This window comes from Lingula anatina, chromosome 2 (genome assembly GCF_051362555.1).
Source record: "Lingula anatina isolate TDL-2025a chromosome 2, LinAna3.0, whole genome shotgun sequence".
Lineage (NCBI taxonomy): Eukaryota > Metazoa > Brachiopoda > Lingulata > Lingulida > Lingulidae > Lingula > Lingula anatina.
In genome coordinates this window covers 350,245-373,555 of record NC_141768.1, presented here as the reverse complement: position 1 = coordinate 373,555, position 23,311 = coordinate 350,245, and the positions used below count along the sequence as shown (strand labels likewise).

Here is a 23,311-nt window from a genome sequence, read left to right as displayed (position 1 = left end):
TAAATCCTTACTACAGACCAGCACCAAAACATTTATCAAAAGTAATGGTAGTTAGCTATATACAGATATCTGGGCAATGCGGACTCTCTGCTGAGGGGAATTGGACCTTTCTCCTTTATTTTTCCCTTATCAATTCTTCTGTTTAAACCATACAAACTGCAAATAATACTTTCGAAAAAATAGCGATTTTACTTATTGTTTTACGTAAGACGAGACAGTCCAATGTGGGGGGTAATTCGTGAAGTGCATTCCTATCCGAAACCCCGCGAGACCCCGTGCCCCGTGCAATCCGGCCGTAAAAAATGAGAAATGAGTTCTCAAGCTGACGGCCTGTGCGGTTAACCTGCAGCACTTTCTGAAGAAGAGATAAAAGGGTGCCACGTCGTGAGTATCTTTTCTTAATCATCAGGGGTGGATCCAGATTTTTTGAAGGGGGAAGGGAAGGGGAGTCCGTTTTTAGGGATTGACAGACTTCGGATTGCAAGGCCAAGCTTCACCCCCTTGGCGTCATGTTCACGCCCAAAGGTCCCAACAAATTGGTGTTTTGGAGGGACAATGGCGCCATTTGGAACGGTTTAGAACTATTATTCAGCTAGATGTTTTTTGGCGCGTTTTTTAATCAGAAATCGAAGGGAGGGGATCAGGAACCCCCTTACACCCCCCCCCCCCCAAATCACTGATCATACTATATGTTAACGGCCACAGCAATCTGTATTTCGGTCAAAGTAATCCTTGTTGGGGTATCTTAACTCCAACTTGGCTTGAAAAATTGGAGATAGATGGTCGCCTTCCCCTGCCTACCGCAATTTATTTACGTTGAAGTTTCAAGGTTCTAATTAAGTGAAAGATCTTACCCACGCGTTAATTACATAAATCACTTCTGTGGACAAATCAGAAAAGCTCTTGCTTAATTGATAGACTATTCCAACAGAATAGCCCATCTTCTATTTTTGATTTAATTTGATTTATTTCATATTTAAAATGAATCTTTTACATAAAATTTCATCTATAAAAACTGTTTAAAAATTGGTCTTTTTTGACGCCCTATACCAAAGGCTTTGTGACAATTATCACAGTGAACTTTGAAATAACGTTTTCATCTCTTATTGTTCATCATTTTTAAAGTAAGAGTTTAACCGTTTTTGATAATTTTAACAGGTAAATGCCATGACTTAATCTTATAAAAATACTCGAATATATCACCTCTTGGATAGCAATAAAATAATTTACTATGCACATCATGTGTGTTTCTCCTTTCCAGTTATAAATATGGCGTATAACATGCTGCGACAATGGGCCACAAAATCTGCGTCCTTGGGTTACCCCCGCGTGTTTTTTGATCGGGGCGCTTACGTCACGGGAGAGAAATTCATAGCGTAAGTAACCTCAATAGTGTGGGCAGTTTTATTCTTTGATTTTCTCTACTGTGTACATGAAGACAATCTTTGTGGCCCGTATTTAATTCGATGGATATTTTTGGCGGTAGGATAAAATAAGACATATTAAATACATGGACTTGGATCGAAACCAATATTTTGTGGTGTTTTCTGTCTACAGTATCTACCTTTTATTGTGATGTAATTTGTCTATCAACTTTATTAAGTATACTATATCGACTCGAAAAGATTTTAGTTTCGATGGCATTTTTTCTCTTTAAGTGATATTTCTCATGAATATTGTAACCAATGATTTGAATAACTGAGGTAAATCTGTGCGGGACCCATTCACATGCATGAATGTATACATGTTGCACTTGCAGACTAAGAGCTTGTTCGTCAGGTGCAGGAGACGCATCTTCCCGTGTTAAAATTCGATATGCACAGAAGAAAGATGTATTAAGTCTAAGAGACATCTACAACGCCGAGTCATGGAACTACATCCCGGAGACCATAGAAACCTTTGTGGACATTGCCGGAGACAATTTCCTGGTGGCAGAATTGGATGGAAAAGTTGTTGGTAAATCCCTTTTTTTTGTTACAATTTACTCTTTCCGTGCAAGGGTTGGGGTGGGTTTTAAGTGACCTTTCCTTCGTTGATAGCCAGGAAAAATGCTCTGATGTTTTAGAGTTCCTGTGCATATATCCTTAGTGTTGCTTCTTTAGTTTCAGACATTGTGGTCACTTTTCTTTAGAGCACTTCGTCTATTTTCGTTAATCACGTGACTGACATGAACGAACATGTCGATCCGAGCGTAATTCGATGCACTTGCCTTGAAATGCTATTCCTTACGACTCTCCCCTACATTTTGAAAGGGAAATGGCCAATTTTTATGATAATTATAGTAAAAAGCATTGATTCAGCTTGACATTTTGAGGTATTTTTAAATTTTCAAAAAAGCTAATGGACACATTGTTTTGAGTAGATGTAAAAGATGAAAAATTTAAAGGGATAACAACTGTTCATTTTGGTGGGAAAAGTGCCATAAACGTAATAAGACGATTTTCCCATACTTTCCAATGGTTAGTGAATCCGTTCTGACATTTAAAGTAAGTCCGTTTTTCAATTATCTCTTAAGCATGCTGAGACCTCTGTCCAACAGTGGAAGACTTTTGGCTGTGAATGATGATGATGATGAAGAGATTATTACAGAGGGTAGCCAAAGTCCACGTGGTCCGATGGCAAGCACAGAGAAAAGTTGCATTAACTGCCATTTCGGTGGTAAAATGGAATTCATTGTATTTTGTATGTGTTTCAATGTATTGTTGTGGAATTTTGAATGCCATGCGAAGAGTTGTTATCCCTTTAATTAAGCAAAGAGTATCATGTCATTGAATCCGATTTAACGGCGAATCCGGCAACAAGAATATTTTATAACTTTTATCTGCCATACCTGGGTACCTTGCGCTAATGAGGCATATTTGATTTCTTTATTCAGTCATATAGCTGTAACTGCACATTATTTAAGACACAGAAGTAGTAAGAGACGAGGTTTTCAACCTGCATTTTCGGAGGAGGTATATACTTTTAATGTAATTTTTTTAGTGAACCTTGAACCTTTTGAGGAGGAGTGTACTTTCAATGTAATTTCTTAGTGACCCCTGAAGCAGAAAGGGGGCTTTGCAAGCGAATTTTAATGACAATCATTTTAGTGTAAACGAGGGACGAGCAAATTTTAAAGACGATTCAATAAAACCTAGAAGGTTTTTTGTTAAATAATTGTGTAGCGAGCAAAGAAGCGTAAAGGAGGGGAGTGTATGGTTATTTTTAGCTATATTTAATTTCAGGAGTTATCGGAAAAAAAATTTGGATTATTTATTCATTGAAAGGGCAATTTGGAACCCTTTTTTTCTAGAAATGCGCAGAAGAATGCATTTGGTGCGCCCGCACCCGTCTCGTGTTTGTGAATGTACAGCTGAATGCGCTAAGGCTTGCATGAGCTAGAAACCTCTTGAAAATATTTTTTGAGAAGTTTTATACATCCACAGAAGAACGCGTTTGGTGCCCGTGCGTCTGACCTTGTATGTAAAGCGCATTAGGTCATTGAAAAGAAAAAATAAATACCGCTGATCCTTGTATACATATTTTATTTAAAAGACACTAGATATCTAAGGGTTCAGTAGATACTCCATCTTCTAGCACTTTTCGTTTAGAATAGAAATAACTAAAGGCGTCTCTGTGTTGAAGATACGAATACATAGTATTGTTAAATAAACGTATCCCCCTATTGACGCCACTACCGCTTTGTTTATTTAAAAGTACATCTAAATACTTACTTTTATCTATGTTATTACTATTTCTATTGACCCCTTTGCAGCTAAATTTCGGGTCGGTGTTTTCCCCGAAACAGTAGTACGTCTTACTACAGAGACCAACGATACCGTCACCGACCCACTCGGCTTTAAACAACCCGGGCGTGCGTTTGTCGTAGGCTTCGTGTTCTGGGGTGTCAGTACGCGGAAACCACAGATGTTTCTCGGCTTCGTACTGCGCTCTCATGTGAGGTTTAACTAATTCTTCTAAGCTTTCCGCCGAGAAGGCGATGTACGCGGAATCCGTGTCCATTTCGCAATATTGGAAATCGGACGGATCCATGAATTTCAGCATGAAGTCGTAGTAAAACTCTAACATGCGTAGCTTGGCGTACTGATACACCATCACGCCTATCTGAAGAGGAAGGTCGAATTTGATGATTTTTTTGTTAAGCTCGACCTCGTACGCGTTTTCGCAAATTTTATCTAAACGCCGAAAACGGTGACTGTTAACTTTTTGTGAGGCTTTTGCCTCGCCGCAATATTGCACATCTCGGTGCGTTTCTTTGTTGGTCACCGTTTTCCCGTAGCCCGAGTTGCCGATAAGCTTCATGGTGTCGGCGACGATAGCTTTGGTCTTGTCCCTGTCTCCCTCCCTGCGAGCGTCACTCACGGAGTTTCCGAAATGCTCGAAACAGGCTTTCGGGGTGTACTCGACTACCTGGTGGATGCGCGTCACGCAAAGACCGTGGTTTAGGTACCATTTCAAAAGCGGGGTCGCCAAAACAATTTTTTCGCCGAAAAAACTCCCGATCAACGAACGTCTCGGGACACTCATGATGCGGTTTTCTTCAGCGAAACGTTTCATGAAAGGACCGATGTCGTCGCGGGAAACGGTTGTGTTTTTAAAAATGGGTGGCATTTCTGAAAATTTTGGTCTAAGTTCCGGCGGGACTTCTACGTCGCACTCGAAGCCAAACAGATTATCATTGCGAATCGCGAATAGGATCTCGCCGAACGTGAGCCGATATTTGTGCTCTGTGGGAAGTGTGTACTGTGTCACGAAATGCTTCACTTCCTCGCTTTCGCGTTGAAGTTTTTTCCACTCACACTCCCACATTTCGACGAGATCGTAGCCGCATTCCCGAATGTACTCGCTATTAATTTCAGTTTCTATACGTAAAGATTCCATAGTGACCTTTTTCGTGTCATTTATTTCTTTGTAGGTGCCATCTTTGTTTCGGTTTAAATGGCACCGATGACCGTGAAAATAACACCCGTGGTACTGATACACGGTCTGCGTCTCTCGACAAAACCCATCCACCGGTAGCTGACGGTACCCGACGCGCTTTTCCGTACCGTTGAACTGATGTCGAATGAGAATATTGCTCGAACGAGCGACCCAGTCTAACCACAACGTGGCCTCACGGCCTCGCGGGTGAGAATATTCACGCGTATACTCGGACTCTTCGCGTCTGCGTATAAACGTACCCGTGGGCATGGGTTGCATCAAACACCACAGGTACAGGGCATTAGCGTCGTACCCTACGATCTTTTTGCACAGCTTGGGAGCTTCGGATGTCGCCTTTCGAAGAAAGGTCTTATTCCTCTCGTGGTAGCGATGAAAGATGATGCTGGGACCGCCTACGATAGCGTTTTTTAGAAGGTAGTAAAGATCGCTGTGCTTATCGTCGAAGAGAGTGAAAAATGCGTCTCCTACGTTTTGAAACAGGTATTTCAATGTCAAACCTGGTACACTAATACCATCTTTAAACATATCAATACCCCTCTCAAGGTAGAAGGCGAACATTTTATCCACTGCTTCTAACATTGGCTCAACGTCTTTGTTGTTATACCACTCGAGGAAGTCGCGCATTGTTTGCATCTGGTTTTCATGCCAAACGCGTTGACACAATGCGTAATCCTCCTCAGTGATATTACTTTGTTTTAATTTCGAGTAAAACGCTTCGCGTGGAGGGAGACTTGCACACTCGAGTTTGTCCAAAGAGTCCATCCACTCGTAAGGGAAGAACCCCTTGGACTCGGCACACTCGAAAGCTTTTAAAAACTGACTATAGCTGCATCCGGGAGCCAAATAGTTGCAGATGTCTAAGATTTTTAGGCGTTCCGATTTTAACACCATGAAATTGTTGTTGCGTTTTACGACAAATTTCAAGGTGTCCAACAACAACGGAAAAAACAGCGTTTTCATGGCGTTAAGGTCGTAATGCCCACTGTTGAAACCTAATACGGGTAATTCCATTAAATATTGACTAAATCTACGGCTAAGTTTTGATAAGTAATGTTTGTTTGTTAAGGTTTCTTCATCTTCCTCCATGACTTCACTTTCCTGTATCGTTTTTTGAATGTTTTGATCTATTTTTTCGTTAAGTTTTTCGAAGATCCAGGCAAACTTGTTGGTAAGAAGTTTTTCAGCCGCGCGGCTTATATTCTGCAATATTTCTAGGAACTGCTGCACGGCTAGCGCGGGATTGTCCTCGGATACGATGCATTCTGGCTTCGTGTGACCAGGCACGTTGCTGCACACGCTGACGCTGAGGAAACGATGTTCGTGTTCTAAGCTCAGCTTTTCGCTGTGCTGCGGCTCCTCCGTACGGGGTAGCAGACACTCGATGTCGAAAGTCGCCCGATATCGATAGTATCTGTCTTCCTCGGGGACGAAAATGCCCTCGTCTTCGAGGAGGTCGAATACGGTGGGCTGGGGAGCGTACGCCTTGCCGGGAAAACGGTGCTCTACGAGGACGTCGCAGGTCCGTTCGTGGCGCTGAAGGGACCATTTGCTCTTGAACATTTTGCTGCACCTCGAACAGCAAAACGAGCGGCAGTATTTGTCCACGTCGCTGATGTACGAAAAATGATTTTCGTGCACGTTCAGCGACATGGTGTCCTTGTGCTTGCCCGTTGATCGACGAACGAGTTCTGCAAACACGTCCCCGTCTTCGTTTTGCTGCAGTTCGTACACGACGATGTTTACCTCGAAGAGGTCTTCCACCTTGTGCAGTCGATGGAGCGCCACGCCTTGGAAACCTTTGTGTTTGCATTTTCTTTTGCTTTCCCTGTACTTATCAAACAGTTTCTTCGTTGTTGTTTCCAGTCCTCTGACGGATGAACCTTTGTGCAAGGCGAGGCATCGAAAGAGGCAGAGATTGTCGCGGTACGTTTTTCCTCGGTTGTTTTTTTGCAGGGCAACGAGACCCTTGTTTTTAAGCACGAAGGAAGGCAGGTCGATCCCGCACCCGATGGGGTGACCCTTTAACTTCGTCACGTAAAACGTGGCGTTGGTGACCGTGTCTACCACCCACTTCGAATTTGGCCTCTCCTGTCGAGCACATTCTAAGACATCTCTGGCGGTAATGTTGTGGAAGAAACCGTCGAGATCCTGGCGGTGGCGGATCACAGCGGGCGCTTCTAAGAAGCAGTGGTTGTTGCTGCTGGGGTGGTAGTACCTCAACTGCCCGGTCTCGTTGTTTCTTAAGAAAAAACCGTACGACACGTTGATCTTGAACGCCGTGCGTTGATCTTCCAAGATCCGCTCCAGGTCGTCTCGAAGGGCATCGGGTTGAAGGGTGGTCAATCTAATATTGTACCAGTCTTGGAGTTTGTTACCCCTCGAGGATCTGGTCCGTATGCTGTTCCAATGGCTTCCGTACGCTTCGGCAACCGACGGGTCGACGTCCGGGGGTAGAAGATTGTCGGGCATGACGACGCGGTCGGCGGCTCCCGACCCCCTTTGAATCCTGGGTCTTTTAACTGCCGAAGAGGCCTCTGGTTCTTCGCTCAAACTCGTCGAGGTCCCCGGGTGGAGGCGTAGATGCCTATTCATGTTATCTCGACGAGCAAAAGTCTTCCCGCATTCGGGGCATGCTACATGTTTTTCCTTCGTGTGGGTGAGCCGGTGTCGTTTAAGGTTATCGACGCGGTCGAAGGATGCGCCGCACACTTCGCATTTGTACTGTGCCATGGTCGCTGTCGATCTGAAATGAAAATTAAATGCAGACTATAATAACGTGTTTTATATATGGTTGGTTGAAATAAGACGATTTGATTGGTTAATTCAAAGAGCACTATTTTGATTGGCTAACGAAAAGAGTATTAAAATAAAAGTTACAATTTTATCAGCCAGTTAAAGAATGGATGACAGTAAAGTATTCACCGACTGTGTACCAGAAGACAAGCCCTTGTTTTTTCGAACACCCTATTGTAAAGAAGAAGATAGGATTCTCAGTTTTCTCAATTGGCCTGGTAAACTTCTCATCAACCCTATACCTTTAGCCATCAGCGGGTTTTACAGGGACCAAGACGCATCAAATACAGACGACGCGGTGCTTTGTTTTAACTGTCGCGTCAGTCTTAGAGACTGGGACCCGTTGAGAGATGCAGTGGACGTTGAACACGAACGCCACAGTCCGCACTGTACTATGAACACGGTCGAGAAGAGACTTGCGAATCCACTAAATGTTCCGCTGACGCCCGAAAAGCGACGCGAATTAGTGCAGCTATTTGTCGCCGACGAAAGAAAACCTAAGTACACGCCCAGTACAGTGAAAACACTGTTAAACATAGGCTTTGACGAAGTGGACAAAAACCCCATGCAAAGGACATACAGACTCTTTTAAAGTTGAAAAAGATGAAGAGACGACAAGCGGGTAAAAGTAAGGGACAGACAGACGATTACTTGAAGAAAATATATTACGATCCTTCCAATCCCGCTAGCTTTGGAAGCGCGTTGAAATTATATGAAGCGACGCGAAGAGATAAAAAGAAAATCGGACTAAAGCAGATTAAGGAGTTTTTGGCCAAGCAAGATACGTATACGCTACACGCCAACGTCAGAAAAAGATTTCGCACCAATCGCGTCCTGGTTGGTCGTACAGATCAGCAATGGCAGGCGGATTTAGCCGACCTCGGTAAAATATCTAAGCACAACAAGGGTTATAAGTACCTTTTAACCGTGATTGATATATTTTCAAAATTTGCATGGGCTGTTGCTATCAAAACAAAAACTGCTGACAGTGTTTTAGAAGCGTTTAAAAAAATTTTATCCGAAGGTCGAAAACCGGCTATCCTTCAGTCAGATGCCGGAACAGAATTTACTAATAGGAAATTTCAAGCATACCTCAAGGAACAGGGAATATCGTTTTTTACAACAAAGTCGGAACGAAAAAGCTCTATCGTGGAACGGCTGAACAGGACTTTAAAATCTAAATTTTTTAAATATTTCACCGCCAACAGTACGCTGACGTACATACACGCACTCGACCAACTGCTGACGGGGTACAACGCGGCTAAACACCGGAGTATAGGCATGTCACCGACGGAGGCCTCAAAAGAAAAAAATTCGGACGCGGTATGGAATAAACTTTACGGGGGGAAAAAACTAGAAAAACCAAAGTTCAAATTTAACGTCGGAGACACCGTTCGATTGAGCAAACATAGGTCCCCCTTTGCGAAAGGCTACGAGCAGGGTTGGACGCAGGAGTTGTTTACGATAACGCAACGTTTAAACAGGTCACCGCCGGTCTACAAGGTGGCAGACTACGACGGAGAGGAGATTGAGGGTGTCATGTATGGACCAGAAATGATTCGCGTCGTAAAAAAAGATGACGTGTATAGGGTTGAAAAAATTTTGAAATCGAGAGGGAAGGGTAAATCGAAAGAACATTTCGTGAAATGGCAGGGTTGGCCTTCCAAATTCAACAGTTGGGTCCCCGCATCCCGCGTCAAAACAGTATAAAAAAGGATTTGCTGTGGCCTCCGAAGATTAGTCGGAACGATGGCCTCGTCCTTTCACATCACACTCCCTTCCAACAGCAGTTTCAACTTTTTTCCAGGCAACAGACCCGAAGCGTTTAGAACTAAGCTGTCCTCGTCGTTATATTTGCACGGACAATATGAAGTAGCTTTGACGGAAATACTTTATTGTAAAACGTGGAATAATGTGGAAAATAGTTCTCTGAATTATTTCGACGGTCAAAAACCTCAAACGCTTCGGTTGTCTAATGGGTATTACCCCCACGTGAATGACCTATTGACAGCCATTCATAACGGGATGTCTGCTCAAGGCCAAATCAACATTCGGTTTGCATTCAACATTATTACGAAAAAGGTAACGGTTCATTTGAAAGCGGGAGCAAGCGTTCACTTTAGCGGGAGCATTGGAAATATGTTGGGTTTCGATAACGTTAATATATCCGCGGTTACTACAGCTACTAAACCGGCGAATACGACGGACGACTTCGATTCTCTCTATGTTTACACAGACATTATAAAACCACAACTAGTAGGTGACACATCGGCAAATTTGCTGCGCATAGTTCCGATCAAGGGGGAATTCGGTGAAACAATCACGCATAGTTTTGATTCGCCTATTTACGTACCTCTAATCTCTAACGAACTGTCGACAATAAAAATCCATATAACCGACGACACGGGGAAATTTGTTCAGTTCCAAGGAAGAAAGACCGTCGTAACACTTCATTTTAGACGCAAAAATTTACTGTAACGATGGATCCAGTCTATACAGCGCTCTTAAAGTACTATCAGAACCAAGCAGGCGAAGGAATAATTAATAAATTCCACGGAAGACAAAAAGGCGGCGGTGCTAGACACGCAGTAGTACTTCGCATAGGTGAAAAGCCTGCACGTCACGCGAAAGAAAAAACTCGAAAAAGAAAACTTTATGTAAGCAGTGATGTTATTACAAAAACAATGAACGGCATGAGTATAAAAAAGGACGTAAAAGCAAAAAAGGCCAGACGCGTTAAAAAACGCACAACCAAACACATCTCCGCGAAAACTAATTTTTAGTAACAATGGAAAGCGTTGTTCGAACGGAACTGGATTTGTTCAGCAACATTCGCGATGCTTTTCAAGTTCAAATAGAACATTCATCGGTGGAAGAATTGAGACCGGTGAACAGCGTTACAGACACTTCCCCCGTAATAGAATTTCTTATCGTAGGAAACGCGGATGAATATATCGACCCAAATAATATCGTTCTTTATTTGGAAACGCAAGTAGTAAAAAATGATTTTAGTGACATAGATATCGGACAGGATACAGCTCCTGTCAACAATACGTTACATTCGCTATTTTCGAATGTGGAGGTTGAATTGAATGGGACGGTCATAACGGAATCTAACAACACCTACGCTTACCGTGCGTACTTGGAAAACTTATTATTTCACGGGAGTTCTGCGAAAAAGTCATGGTTGACCAACGAAGCTTGGTATACGGATACACCCGGATTGTTCGATTTGACAGATGTCAGTGGAGATCCCGCTAATGAAGGCTTAAAACGAAGATATTCGCTGTTTCAACGTTCCCGAAAGTGTGAAATGATGGGGAAGATAAAATGTGATTTTTTTCAACAGCCGAAACTTTTATTAAACAATGTAGACATCAGGATAAAACTACGAAGAAGCGAACATAGTTTTTGTTTAATGTCCGGAACTACTTCCAAAGACGAAAAAATGCTGATAAAGAACAATTCTCTTTTTGCGAGGAGGGTTAAAGTTTCGTCCCGCCTCAAGGCTGCCCACGAAACTATGTTGATGAATAACGTGGCTTGTTACCCCATCATGAGAAGAGAAGTCAAAATAATCAATATACCCAATAATGTTCGAAGTGCTTTTCTGGATAACATATACATGTCTAAAATACCGCGTAGAATTTTTATGGGTATGGTGACGGACGCTAGCCTTTCGGGACAGTACGATTTAAATCCCTTCAACTTTAAACATCAGAATCTTCGGTCTTTGCGTTTAACCGTGGCCGGAGAACAAATTCCGCTCAAACCCTACAATTTAGATTTTGATACGAATGAGGGATTAAATTATATAAGACCTTTTAACGACCTCGTTTCGACAATTGAACCCGAAGAAGCCGATAGAGATGTATCGTTATCGAGGGAAGCCTTTAACGCGGGAAACACGATTTTCGGGTTCGATTTAAGCCCCGATCAGTCGCATCAGCCTTACTCGTCTCCTATGCGCCAGGGGTCGCTAGGGGTATCTCTGGAGTTTACAAAACCTATCAATAACAGCGTACTCGTTGTGTTTGCCGAGTTTGACTCTGTGATCAAAATTGACAATAGACGTTCCGTTTATATGGAGCCGTGAACATGAATAACCGTCAACTTGACTGTATTATGAAATCGGATCCTATTTCGTGTAAACATTTCATAGGCGTGTTCTCATCGGATACTCTACCACAATATATCAGTACATATCCCGCAGGACTGATAGTCAACACCGCTAAATATCACGAAATAGGAGAACATTGGGTCAGCATTTATGTTTCAAATGACGGATCAGCAGAATTTTTTGATTCCTATGGACGTCACCCCAGCTACTACGACAATAATTTTACTCGATTCCTGAACAACAATTCGACAAGAGGGTGGTCTTATAATAGTAAAGTGTAACAAGATCGTTTGAGTGTTGTTTGTGGTTACTACACAATTTACTTTCTGTCGCAACGCTTTCGAGGGAAGACCATGCGAGAGATAAGTGCGAACTTTTCAAACGATACCAATTTTAACGATTATGTAGTATACGATTTTGTAAATAGAAATTTTATTGTGTTACCTAGATATTGTAAATCACAACTCAAATAAAACAGTGTAACAACACATTTATTAAATAAATTTTCAAAATACACGGCTGTCTTTGTTTCAATATATATTAAACGACGTAAATTTATTCCCCATACCCGTTTGGGGTTTCTTTTTATTTTTACTGGTGTGTGATGGTAGAGATAAAAACTCCTCTCGCCGCAAAGTATTGGATATAAGAGTAGAAGGAAGATTTATACGTTTTAGTCCCTTTAAAAAAATCGACCATCCGGCGGGAGTAAACTTTCGTTTTCTCGAAACGTACAATTCACTTATTAAATCAATTATGTTAGTGTTTTGTATAGTCTCTCCGTCGTATATCAGCGACCCTCGATCATCGTAAGATAAAAGGGTGGGGTGTTTGGCGATGAGTCTCAACATGTTATTCGCCTTGTTACGCATCCGCGCGGGAATTGATTCTAATATTTGCGTATCGATAAAACGCTTTGATGGTTCCGCGTTCTCAGTGGAGTCATTGGCAGACGTAGGCGTATTTTCTATAGTTACAGAGATAGGTTGTTTTTTTCGGGCAACCTGCATATATTCATTTTGTAGTTCGTTGTATAACTTTATGCGTTTATCAAACGGTAAGTCTTCTCTTTGCATTACAGAACTCAGTTCATTCTGCTTTCGTAAAACTTCATCCTGTAATGGTGAATAATCCGCGTTTGATTTCCTTCGCAAAGCGTTTAACTCTGTTTCATCTATGATAACCATCTTTTTAAACGCTGACATGTCTCAACACTGGTTGCACAATTGCCTTGACTAATGAAGGGTTTTTCGCTAATATTTTCTTCTTGATTTTCAGCGATCTCTGTTTCTCCACTAGTTTAAGCACGAGACTTTTGAGATGACTTAACTTATTTCTCTCTTGTGCAGTCAATCTGTACTCAGTGTTGCGCAAAAGATTACTAGCTAAATTGCACAGGTTTCGAATGAGGGTATTTGGCGAATTCTCGATCACGCTTTTTGTCAATCTTCTGTCGGCTATGGATAGAAAATTAAGATGTGGCATGAACGTGTTTGTGGATTCGGACTTCATTGTAAAGTGACGCAGCGACACGAAATCACCTTCTTTTTATACGGGCAGGTAGACGTAATGCGTTTCTCCGGGAAAAATATTTGTTCTTAGTCGCACTTCTTCGGGGGTTGTTTGACGGAAATCTATAAAAAGGTAGCTGTAGGGCTTGGACGTGGCGTCTTTGTAAATATCTATGAACTTTTTTGAATTTTGTAAAGAGACCTGATGAGACAACGCCCTGATCTGCGATTGGTCGCGAGGAGATTTCATAAGTACTAAATATTGCATGTTAAGCGATATTGTCCTGGCATGCTTTTCTTTGGGAAATAACGAATGGGTAATAAGAATTATCGACACGTTGTTATGATGAGAATTTCGTATGAAAATGTGTTTAATCTTAGGGTTCTCGAAACTTTCGCTAAATAAGTCGTCTAAAATAAGAAGCGAATACTTTTTCGCGTCATATATTTCTTCTAATTGTTCGTCACTAGGTATTCCCTCTATAAAAGTTATATGTTTTGGGACCTCTTTTTCAATTTGATCGTAAGCCTCTTGCCACACAGCGTAAGCGAAAATAATATTATCAAAAGCATGGTCTGTCATTAAATCTGAGTATCTTAAGAAATTTTGAAGAAAAGTAGTCTTGCCGGCTCCGCTAGGTCCGTTGATGACCAAACTTATTGGAAGTTTCATGCTCAAATCCATGTTTCTCAACTGAATGTCTCTACAAGAGTGAAACTTAATATACCCCACAATTTTTTTTATCACGTGATTTTTTTTAAAACAACTACTTACCTGCTTTGTAAGTGGTGGACGTCGCTCTCGGTTTCGACCTCTTCTAAGTGTGCGACGCTATCGGAAAGACAGCTCTGCCGTAATTCTGAGTGATCCGCGTTGCCTGCCTGTGTCCTTTGAATCACGGGATATTTATACGCAGCGTAATACAATGAGTCAGCATTTTTAATGGAATTTTCTATTGAAATTCGGAAGATAATAGGAATATTCCAGATCTCTTTTCTTAGTATTATGTTACGGAATTTTCTATTGAAATTCGGAAGATAATAGGAATATTCCAGATCTCTTTTCTTAGTATTATGTTCTATTGAAATTCGGAAGATAATAGGAATATTCCAGATCTCTTTTCTTAGTATTATGTTATGGAATTTCCTATTGAAATTCGGAAGATAATAGGAATATTCCAGATCTCTTTTCTTAGTATTATGTTCTATTGAAATTCGGAAGATAATAGGAATATTCCAGATCTCTTTTCTTAGTATCATGTTATGGAATTTCCTATTGAAATTCGGAAGATAAAAGGAATATTCCAGATCTCTTTTCTTAGTATTGTGTTACGGAATTTTCTATTGAAATTCCAGGGGCGGATTTAGGCCGTCTTCTGGGTCTTCCGGAAGACGGTCAGAATTTCAAGTCTTTTCAAGATTTTATATGGACGGGTATCTAACATTTTCTGTCGGAAGACGGTCAAAAATGAGGATGGATCAACAAAGATAATTTGGAAGACTGTCAGAAAATATCTCTGGATCCGCCCCTGAATTCGGAAGATAAAAGGAATATTCCAGATATCTTTTTCTTAGTATTATGTTATGGACTGTTTTTAATTGTGTAATAAAACGTGTCTATCGAAATTCTGATTAAGGAGCTTTTATACAATAACCAAAAACCAGTTAAACCCGGCTAAAAAGATAATAGAGATGTCTCAGATCTGTGTCTCAACTCTTTTCTGAGTATCATGTTATGGAATGTTCTATTGAAATTCGGAAGATAATAGGAATATTCCAGATTCGTGACTCAACAAAATATTTTATAATATGTGTGTTTAAATACGAATGGCCTTTTTAGACGAGCGTAGACTGCATCCAGTTGCAATGTGATGTTACTGCGTTCGACGCCGTTGAGGCATTAAGTCTCACTGTGTTTGGTTCTCACTAAGCGCATTGTGACTGCGCTGGTCATCGTGGTTGACTTCACCTGTCAGGCAACAAACTAAACTGCATTATATTCCAAAGTTACACGTCGAGCAGAACCACATCTATTCATGTCTACTGTTGCTGACAGTGTTTATAGTCGCTAAAATATAAGGAGACTTTACAACAAACGAGGTCTCGCTGATCCCAAGTCTATCTCGTTCAGTAAATATTCTGCACACTGACAGTCGTGTTAAAGGATATCATTTCCCCTAGGTAAATACAATTTTTGTTTGAATTGTGAGCGTTGTCCAGGCATGCCCCGTTTTACTCGAATAATGCAAAAAGCTGGTCAGCGAACAAATACAACCAGTGCCATTCAAAGTGTCACCATTGTGGTGTATAGAAGCGTGTAATGATCTTCCACTTTAGTTGCTACGCGAAGTAGAAAGCACAGTACATTTTCGTTCTTCGTGTCAGTCTACTCTACAAAGGTCTCCGCATTCTTTATTCATATAAATATCAATTACCAACATTTTATTTATTATTATATTTTCTGTAATGAATTTTACTTCTGCTTTGATTTTATTTTCTATTCTACTACAACTAAATTAAACTTATAGGTCATAGTAAAATGATTTATATGAGATGACGAATGGCTAAGGTCACGGTAGTGATCAAAAGCTTTGTGAGGTACAGTACTTCGTTTGAAAAATAAATAAGATTCGTAAGAAATAATAAATTGTGCAATTCAAAATTCGCGTTTTGTAAAAATGCAAAATACCAAAATTCACTTTTTGTATGAATTCGTATTTCGAATTTTATATTCCTAAACATTTCAATTTTCATAATTCATAAGATTTTACAATTCTAAAATGCGAAATATATACGATTTTTTATGAGAATTCATAAGAGTGATTGTGCAGAGAAAGACACATGCATAGCGCAGAGCAGAATTTACAGCTCAAATTTTTGAACGATATATTCTAAGTCCAGGTATATGAAATCAATTTATTGCATGGCTGGCACAGACCGCTTAGGTCTAATGGACGTGTATAGTATAACAAATACTATTCATATGTATTCAGTACTAGCATATGAAATCAATTAATTGCATGGCTGGCATGGCGCAGACCGCTTGGATGCACTGCGCATACGTGCAATAATATTCATATATTACCGGTATGTAAAGTGCAGTTATCTAGGCGTCTATGATTTTTATATTAAAAAACTTTTCACAGTTCCAGTATATTCTAAAACTCCTTCTGTGTCTTAATGCAATGTTTCCCAAAATATTACAGAACTTTTCTTTGCGAACGTATCACAGGTCAGCTCAGAGACATCAGTAATAACAAAATCAATTTACTGCATGGCCGGCGCAGACCGCTTGGGTGCACTGCGCATACGTACAATGATATTCATATATTACCGGTATGTAAAGTGCAGATATCTAGGCGTCTATGATTTTTATATTAAAAAAACTTTTCACAATTCCAGTACATTTAAAACTCTCTCTGTGTGTCTTATTGCAATGTTTCCCAACATATTCTAGAGCTTTTCTTTGTGGGTATAACACGGGTCAGCTCAGAGACATCAGTGATAGCAAAATCAATTTACCGCATGGCTGGCGCAGACCGCATGGGTTCACTGCGCATACAATAATACTTTTGATATATTGCCGGTATGTGAGGTGCAGAAACCTAGGTGTCTATGATTTTTATATTAAAAAAAACTTTTCAAAGTTCCAGTATATTCTAAAACTCCCTCTGTGTCTTAATTATTGCAATGATTCCCAAAAATATTCTAGAACTTTCCTTTGTAAGCATATCACGGGTCAGCTAGAAGACATCAGAAATGACAAAATCAATTTTCTGCATGGTTGGCCCAGACCGCTTAGATGCATTGTATTTTCAAGAGGTTTCTAGCTCATGCAAGCCTTAACGCATTCAGCTGTATATTCACAAACACGAGATGGGTGAGGGCGCACCAAACGCATTCTTCTGCGCATTTCTAGAAAAAAGGGTTTCAAATTGCCCTTTCAATAAAATAAATAATCAAAAACTTTTTCCAATAACTCCTGAAATTAAATATAGCTAAAATAACCATACAAACCCCTCCTTTACGTTTCTTTGCTCGCTATACAATTATATTTATTCTTTAAAAAAAAAACTCCTATTAGGTTTTATTGAATCATCATTAGAATTTGCTCGTCCCTCGTTTACACTAAAATGATTGTCATTAAAATTCGCTTGCAAAGCCTCCTTTCTGCTTCAGGGGTCACTAAGAAATTACATTGAAAGTACACTCCTCCTCAAAAAGTTCAAGGTTCACTAAAAAAATTACATTAAAAGTATATACCTCCTCCGAAAATGCAGGTTGAAAACCTCGTCTCTTACTACTCACAGAACGTACTTTTTGTTTTAAAGGTTCCGTGATGGTCAATGTTTTGAATGAAAAAGAAGCATTCGGTGGTCTAGCCGCTATTGTACCAGAACTCAGACGAAAGGGAATAGGTAAAAGACAATTTTATTTATAAGGTTTTTAGAGGTTTATCTATCATTTTATGAGCAACACACTTCTTTATCAAATATTAACATTTTCCGGATAAAATAAGTTTTTCCCTATCTAGAACGTACAACGTACAACTGTAACATTTAACTTCTTAATGCGAGCCTCCTTTCAACCATTATTTATTTTTTAAATTTTTTGTCCCACTGGTAAGGGTGGTGGGTTCTTGTTGTAATATTTTAAATATCCAATGTTGTAGAACTACCAAATGTTAACCTGTGTTGATTCTAAACATTTAAAATAACCAATTCCATTTTTTACCTTATCCAGTCAAAAAGATGTGGGCAGAGAGAAGTAAGCGGATTGGAGATCGGAATTTTGGCGTAGTTTCTGTGTCGCACAGACAGCAGATTCTCCATGACAACGGCTTCCAGGTCGCCACCGACAGAATTGGTCTTGTTTCGGGGCGAATCGACGAGTCTTGGTTGGCTGCAGAGGGAGAAAATGTTGAAACTGAAGTCGTGACAGCATCAAATGTGCCATTTCATTTATTGCTGAAGTATGATGCGGAAATCCACACCATTCCAAGACCATTATTTTTAGAGAAATATTTAGCTCGGCCATCGTCAAAATCTTTTGTAGCCGTCAACAAAAAGAGTGGAGATATCACTGGGTACACGATTGTCCAACCCGGACAGACGGCGTATAGAATGGCGCCCCTTTTTGCGGACTCTCTCGTCATTTCCAAACTTCTCCTACAAAAGGCACAGCGGTCGATCCCCAAAGATGCGGAGATAGACATGTTTTTGAACTGGTCGAATCCAGTCAGCCGTGAATTTTTTGATAAGAACAAAGATTCTCTTCGCTGGGTGATAGACTGTGTAAAGATGTTCACGCTCCGTGAAGTCCCAATCCCACACAACCATAAGGTCATTGCCATCACCTCCCCAGAAATGACCTTGGTTTAGGAACACTGATCAAGGAAAATAGTATTGTGTGGGTGTTCATACCAAATGAAAATGAAATTACAACATTAAAACATATTTATAAGTATAACAATAGTATAATTAGAACATAAGAATGGAAATGTTCGTCCCCCCCCCCCCCCCCCCCCCCCCCCCCCCCGTCTGCTTGAACCATGGACCCACAGAGGTCCGTATGCAGCATCCACAACTAATGATTTTTGCTATTGGAACAATGTGCTATTGGGCCAATATAACTCATCTGGTTCATTAGTCTGTTATATTTTCATGTTCTGCCTCCAAACTGCAGTGTACTTTCTAACAGTTTATTTTGTTACTCTGTCCCTCAGAGAAGATGTTGAAAATGTTATCTTTTGAAGACGCTGGTTTAAATTATATCGTACAACTTTATTTGTAAAAAAAAAAAAAAGATTATTATTATTATTATTAAAATAAACACCCTCGAAACAAAAAAAGGCAAAAACGATTTGTTTTATTTATTATTGAAATCGGCGCAAACAATTTAATATATTTGGAGTAGTTTGAAGTAGAATGAAATAAACCCTTATTTTAGACTAGCACCTAAACATTTGTCAAAAGTAATGGTAGTTTGCTACCATACAGATATCTGGGCAATGTGGACTCTCTGCAGAGGGGAAAATGCACATTTCTCCTTATTTTCCCCGTATCAATTCTGCTGTTTTAACCCTATAAACTTCACATATTATTTTCGAAAATAGCGATTTTCTAATTGTGTCACGTGTGACGAGACAGGCGGCTATGGGGCGTGAAGTGCATTCTTGGCTGCGACCCCCGTGCGCATAGACCGAAAAAAGACCTAGTAACTGGTTCACATAAGCTGACGGTCTGTGCGGTAAACCTGCATAACTCTCTGCACTCTCTGGAGAGGAGATATAAGGGTGCCACGACGTGAGTATCTTTTCTTAATCTTCAGAGGTGGATCCAGAATTTTTTGAAGGGGGAGGGGTCCGTTTTTTTAAGGACTTGACAGGCTTCGGATTGCGATGACAACTCTCACCCCCTTGGCGTCAGGTTCTGGCCACGCCCAAAGTTCCCGAAAATAATGGTGTTTTGTAGGGAAAATGGCGCCATTTTGTACCGTTTAGAACTATGACTCAGCTAGTCCTTTTTTTGCGTTTTTTAATTAGAAATCGAAGCCTCTTATCTCTAATTTTCCATCATTTTAGTAAGAGTGTAACTGTTTTTGGTCATTTTAACTACTAATTATGACTAAATATTACATACATGTATATGCTCTAATATATATCACCTCTAGACGATTTCCTCACCTAGCAACCAATGGATAGAAATAAATTTAAATGCTCTGCATACCATGTGCATATTTCCTTTTCAGTTACCAATATGTATAACATGCTGCAACACTGGGTAACGAAATCTGCGTCCTTGGGTTATCCCCGCGTGTTTTTTGGTCGGAGCGCTTACGTCACTGGAGAGAATCTCATGTCGTATGTAACTTCAGCTGTGGGCTGTTTTACTCTTTGATTTACTCATCTGTGTACTTAAAGACAATCTTTATGGTGTGTAATTAATTCGAAGGATATTTTCGGGGCAGTAAGGTAAAATAAGACATTTTAAATACATGGACGGGGTGTTTTCTGTCAACAATATCTTCTTTATATTGTGATGTTTGTCTTTCAACTTTATTTAGTATACTATATCGACTGGGGAAGATTTTGTTTCGATGGCGTTTTTTTTTTATTTAGTGATATTTCTCATAAATATTGTATCCAATGATTTGAATAATTGAGGTAAATCTGCGCGGGACCCATTCACATAAATATCAAGATACATGTTGCACTTACAGACTTAGAGCACGTTCGTCAGGTGCAGGAGACGCATCTTCCCGTGTTATAATCCGATCTGCACAGAAGAAAGATGCAGCAAGTCTGACAGACATCTACAATGCCGAGTCATGGAACTACATCCCGGAGACCATAGAAACCTTTGTGGACATTGCCGCAGACAATTTCCTGGTGGCAGAACTGGATGGAAAAGTTGTTGGTAAACGTTCTTTAAAAAAAAAAAAAAAAAAACTTTCCATGAAGGGGTTAGGGTGATCTTTCCTTGTCTGATATCCAGGAAAATAATCGGAAATTTGAGTGACTTCCAGTGTATAAATTTTTAGTTCTATTGCCTTAGTTTGGACGCATTGTGGTCACTTTTTTCTGATCACTCCGTCCTTTTTTTTGTTGATCAAATGACTGAAATGAATGGATATCATGAAATGAATTGACATGTCGATCCGAGCGTAATCCGTTGCACTTGCCTTAGCATAGTTTTCCTTACGAGTCTCCCCTCAACCATCCCCCAATACAGTATCATACCCCGACACAAATTTCGAGATGAGATACACTACTTTCCAACCCCGCTGAGAATCATCACTATCACATCGCGTACTATAGTCTTCTAGGCAAGAGCGGTGTCGCGTCTGATACTTCGAAGCGCTTACTGACGTACACCTTGAAAACGGCTAGTTTGGTCCGATCTACTGGTGAATTCAGGATCATTCGGTGCAGAGTCTGGTAGTTGGGTAGGCCTGCAATCTTAAAAGGGGAAAAAGTCAATATTTCTGATTTTATTACATAACTTTGATCCAGTTTTGCATTGAAATGCGAATTGACACATGGTTTTGAATAGATGTAAAAGATGGAGAATATAATTAAGCGCATAGTTTCATGTTATTGAATCTGATTTAATGGTGAATCCGGCCACAGGAATATCCTTTCTTACATTTGCCATACCTGGCGGCTCTTGCGAAAAATAGGCATATTTGATTTCTTTTATACAGTCATATCTATTATCGCAAATTATTTGAATCACAGAATGTACGTTTCTTAAAAGGTTCCGTGGTGTTACATCTTTTGGATGAAAAAGAAGCCTTTGGTGGTCTTGCCGCTATTGTACCAGAACTCAGAGGAAAGGGAATAGGTAATAAACTATTTTATTTATCAAGTTTAAGAGGTCGTTTGGCAACAGTTTTCCTATCTATCAAAATTTGAATAAGTTTGAAAATACAGTTTGACTAGCTGAAATAAGTTTTTCACATCTATATCTAGATAGTAAAGCCTTGTTTGCCTCAATAGAAACACCTTACATCCGTAATGGAAAACCTGACCTGTGAGATACTGTAATATCCAAAGCCTGTCTTAGTGCTTTAAACCTTTGATATCACCAATTCCTTTTTTACCTTATCTAGCCAAAAAGATGTGGGCAGAGAGAAGTAAGCGGATTGGAGATAGGAATTTAGGCGTATTTTCAGTGTTACACAGACAGCAGATTCTCCATGACAGTGGCTTCCAGATTGCCACCGACAGAATTGGTCTCGTTTCGGGGCGAATCAACGAGTCTTGGTTGGCAGCAGATGGAGATAATGTTGAAACTGAAGTCGTGACAGCATCTAAAGTGCCATTTGATTTACTACTGAAGTATGATACGGAAATCCACACTATTCCAAGACCAATGTTTTTAGAGAAATATTTAGCTCGGCCATCGTCAAAATCTTTTGTAGCCGTCAACAAAAAGAGTGGAGATATCACTGGGTACACGATTGTCCAGCCCGGACAGACGGCGTATAGAATGGCGCCCCTTTTTGCGGACTCTCTCGTCATTTCCAAACTTCTCCTACAAAAAGCGCTGCGGTCGATCCCCAAAGATGCAGAGGTGGATTTGTTTTTAAACTGGTCGAATCCAGCCAGCTGTGAATTTTTTGATAAAAACAAAGATTCTCTTCGCTGGTTGATAGATGGTGTAAGGATGTTCACATTACGCGATGTCCCAATCCCACACAACCATAAAGTCATTGCCCTCACCGCCCCAGAAATAACCTTGGTTTAGGAACAATGATCAAGGAAAATGTTTTTTTATGCCTGTTAATACCAAATTAGATTGACATTAATATTGATATTTACATTGATACTCAATAATAATAATAATAATAATAATAATAATAATAATAATAATATTCATATCAGAATTCTAGCTGTGCAAACTCATATATGTATTTAAATTGCATGCATATATCCTTATTACTATTATTAAGGAAACTTTGAAGAGAAAATAAAAACTTCAGCTTATTTTCAAAGTGAATTTTCAAAGGAATAAATGCAAAATTAATAATTTGTGCAAAATAAAACTTGTTTGATAAATGCTTTGTATTGAGTGACTGATTGTAGAACATAAGAATGGAATTTTTCGTTTGTAAGATAGAGACAACGTTAATTTTAAAGAAAATGTATCAGAAAAAAAACCCGTTAAAACAAGAATTACATTTTACAAAGAGTATTTCACGATAACCATTCCACTTCTAAATGATAACTATGTAGTTATCCGGCAATGAAAATATCATTTTAATGGCGGTGATGTGTGATTTGAAGCAGGCTGCTTCTTCTCGGGGAATAAGTAACTTAGTTGTATTACACACAAAAATATTTCAAAGAAACTCAAAACTCCAGTTGCAGTGCGCCGTTAATAGTAAGATTTAAGAATGTAACTGCTAAAAAGAGAGCTTGAATCCTAAATACCCAGTGGCG

General features: G+C 40.0%; 3 protein-coding genes across 3 annotated transcripts; 2 read left to right on the top strand and 1 right to left on the bottom strand.

Moving 5' to 3' along the window:
- Positions 1 to 1,269: 1,269 nt before the first annotated feature.
- LOC147763295 (uncharacterized) lies at positions 1,270 to 18,760 on the top strand. The gene is made up of 4 exons (XM_087007081.1): positions 1,270 to 1,376; positions 1,760 to 1,956; positions 17,697 to 17,783; positions 18,109 to 18,760. The coding sequence occupies exons 1-4, from the start codon at positions 1,270 to 1,272 to the stop codon at positions 18,744 to 18,746; spliced, it is 1,029 nt and encodes a 342-aa protein (XP_086863207.1). The 3' UTR covers positions 18,747 to 18,760.
- Positions 3,508 to 14,235, bottom strand: LOC106167072 (uncharacterized). The gene is made up of 2 exons (XM_087006462.1): positions 14,141 to 14,235; positions 3,508 to 7,684 (listed from the first exon to the last, which is right to left on the bottom strand). The coding sequence occupies exon 2, from the start codon at positions 7,669 to 7,671 to the stop codon at positions 3,538 to 3,540; it is 4,134 nt and encodes a 1,377-aa protein (XP_086862588.1). The 5' UTR covers positions 7,672 to 7,684; positions 14,141 to 14,235; the 3' UTR covers positions 3,508 to 3,537.
- Positions 18,761 to 20,121: 1,361 nt separating the features above from the next.
- LOC106156318 (uncharacterized) lies at positions 20,122 to 22,921 on the top strand. The gene is made up of 4 exons (XM_087006407.1): positions 20,122 to 20,227; positions 20,587 to 20,783; positions 21,624 to 21,710; positions 21,979 to 22,921. Exons 1-4 carry the CDS (start codon positions 20,124 to 20,126, stop codon positions 22,614 to 22,616), a joined length of 1,026 nt encoding a protein of 341 aa, XP_086862533.1. The 5' UTR covers positions 20,122 to 20,123; the 3' UTR covers positions 22,617 to 22,921.
- Positions 22,922 to 23,311: the final 390 nt, after the last annotated feature.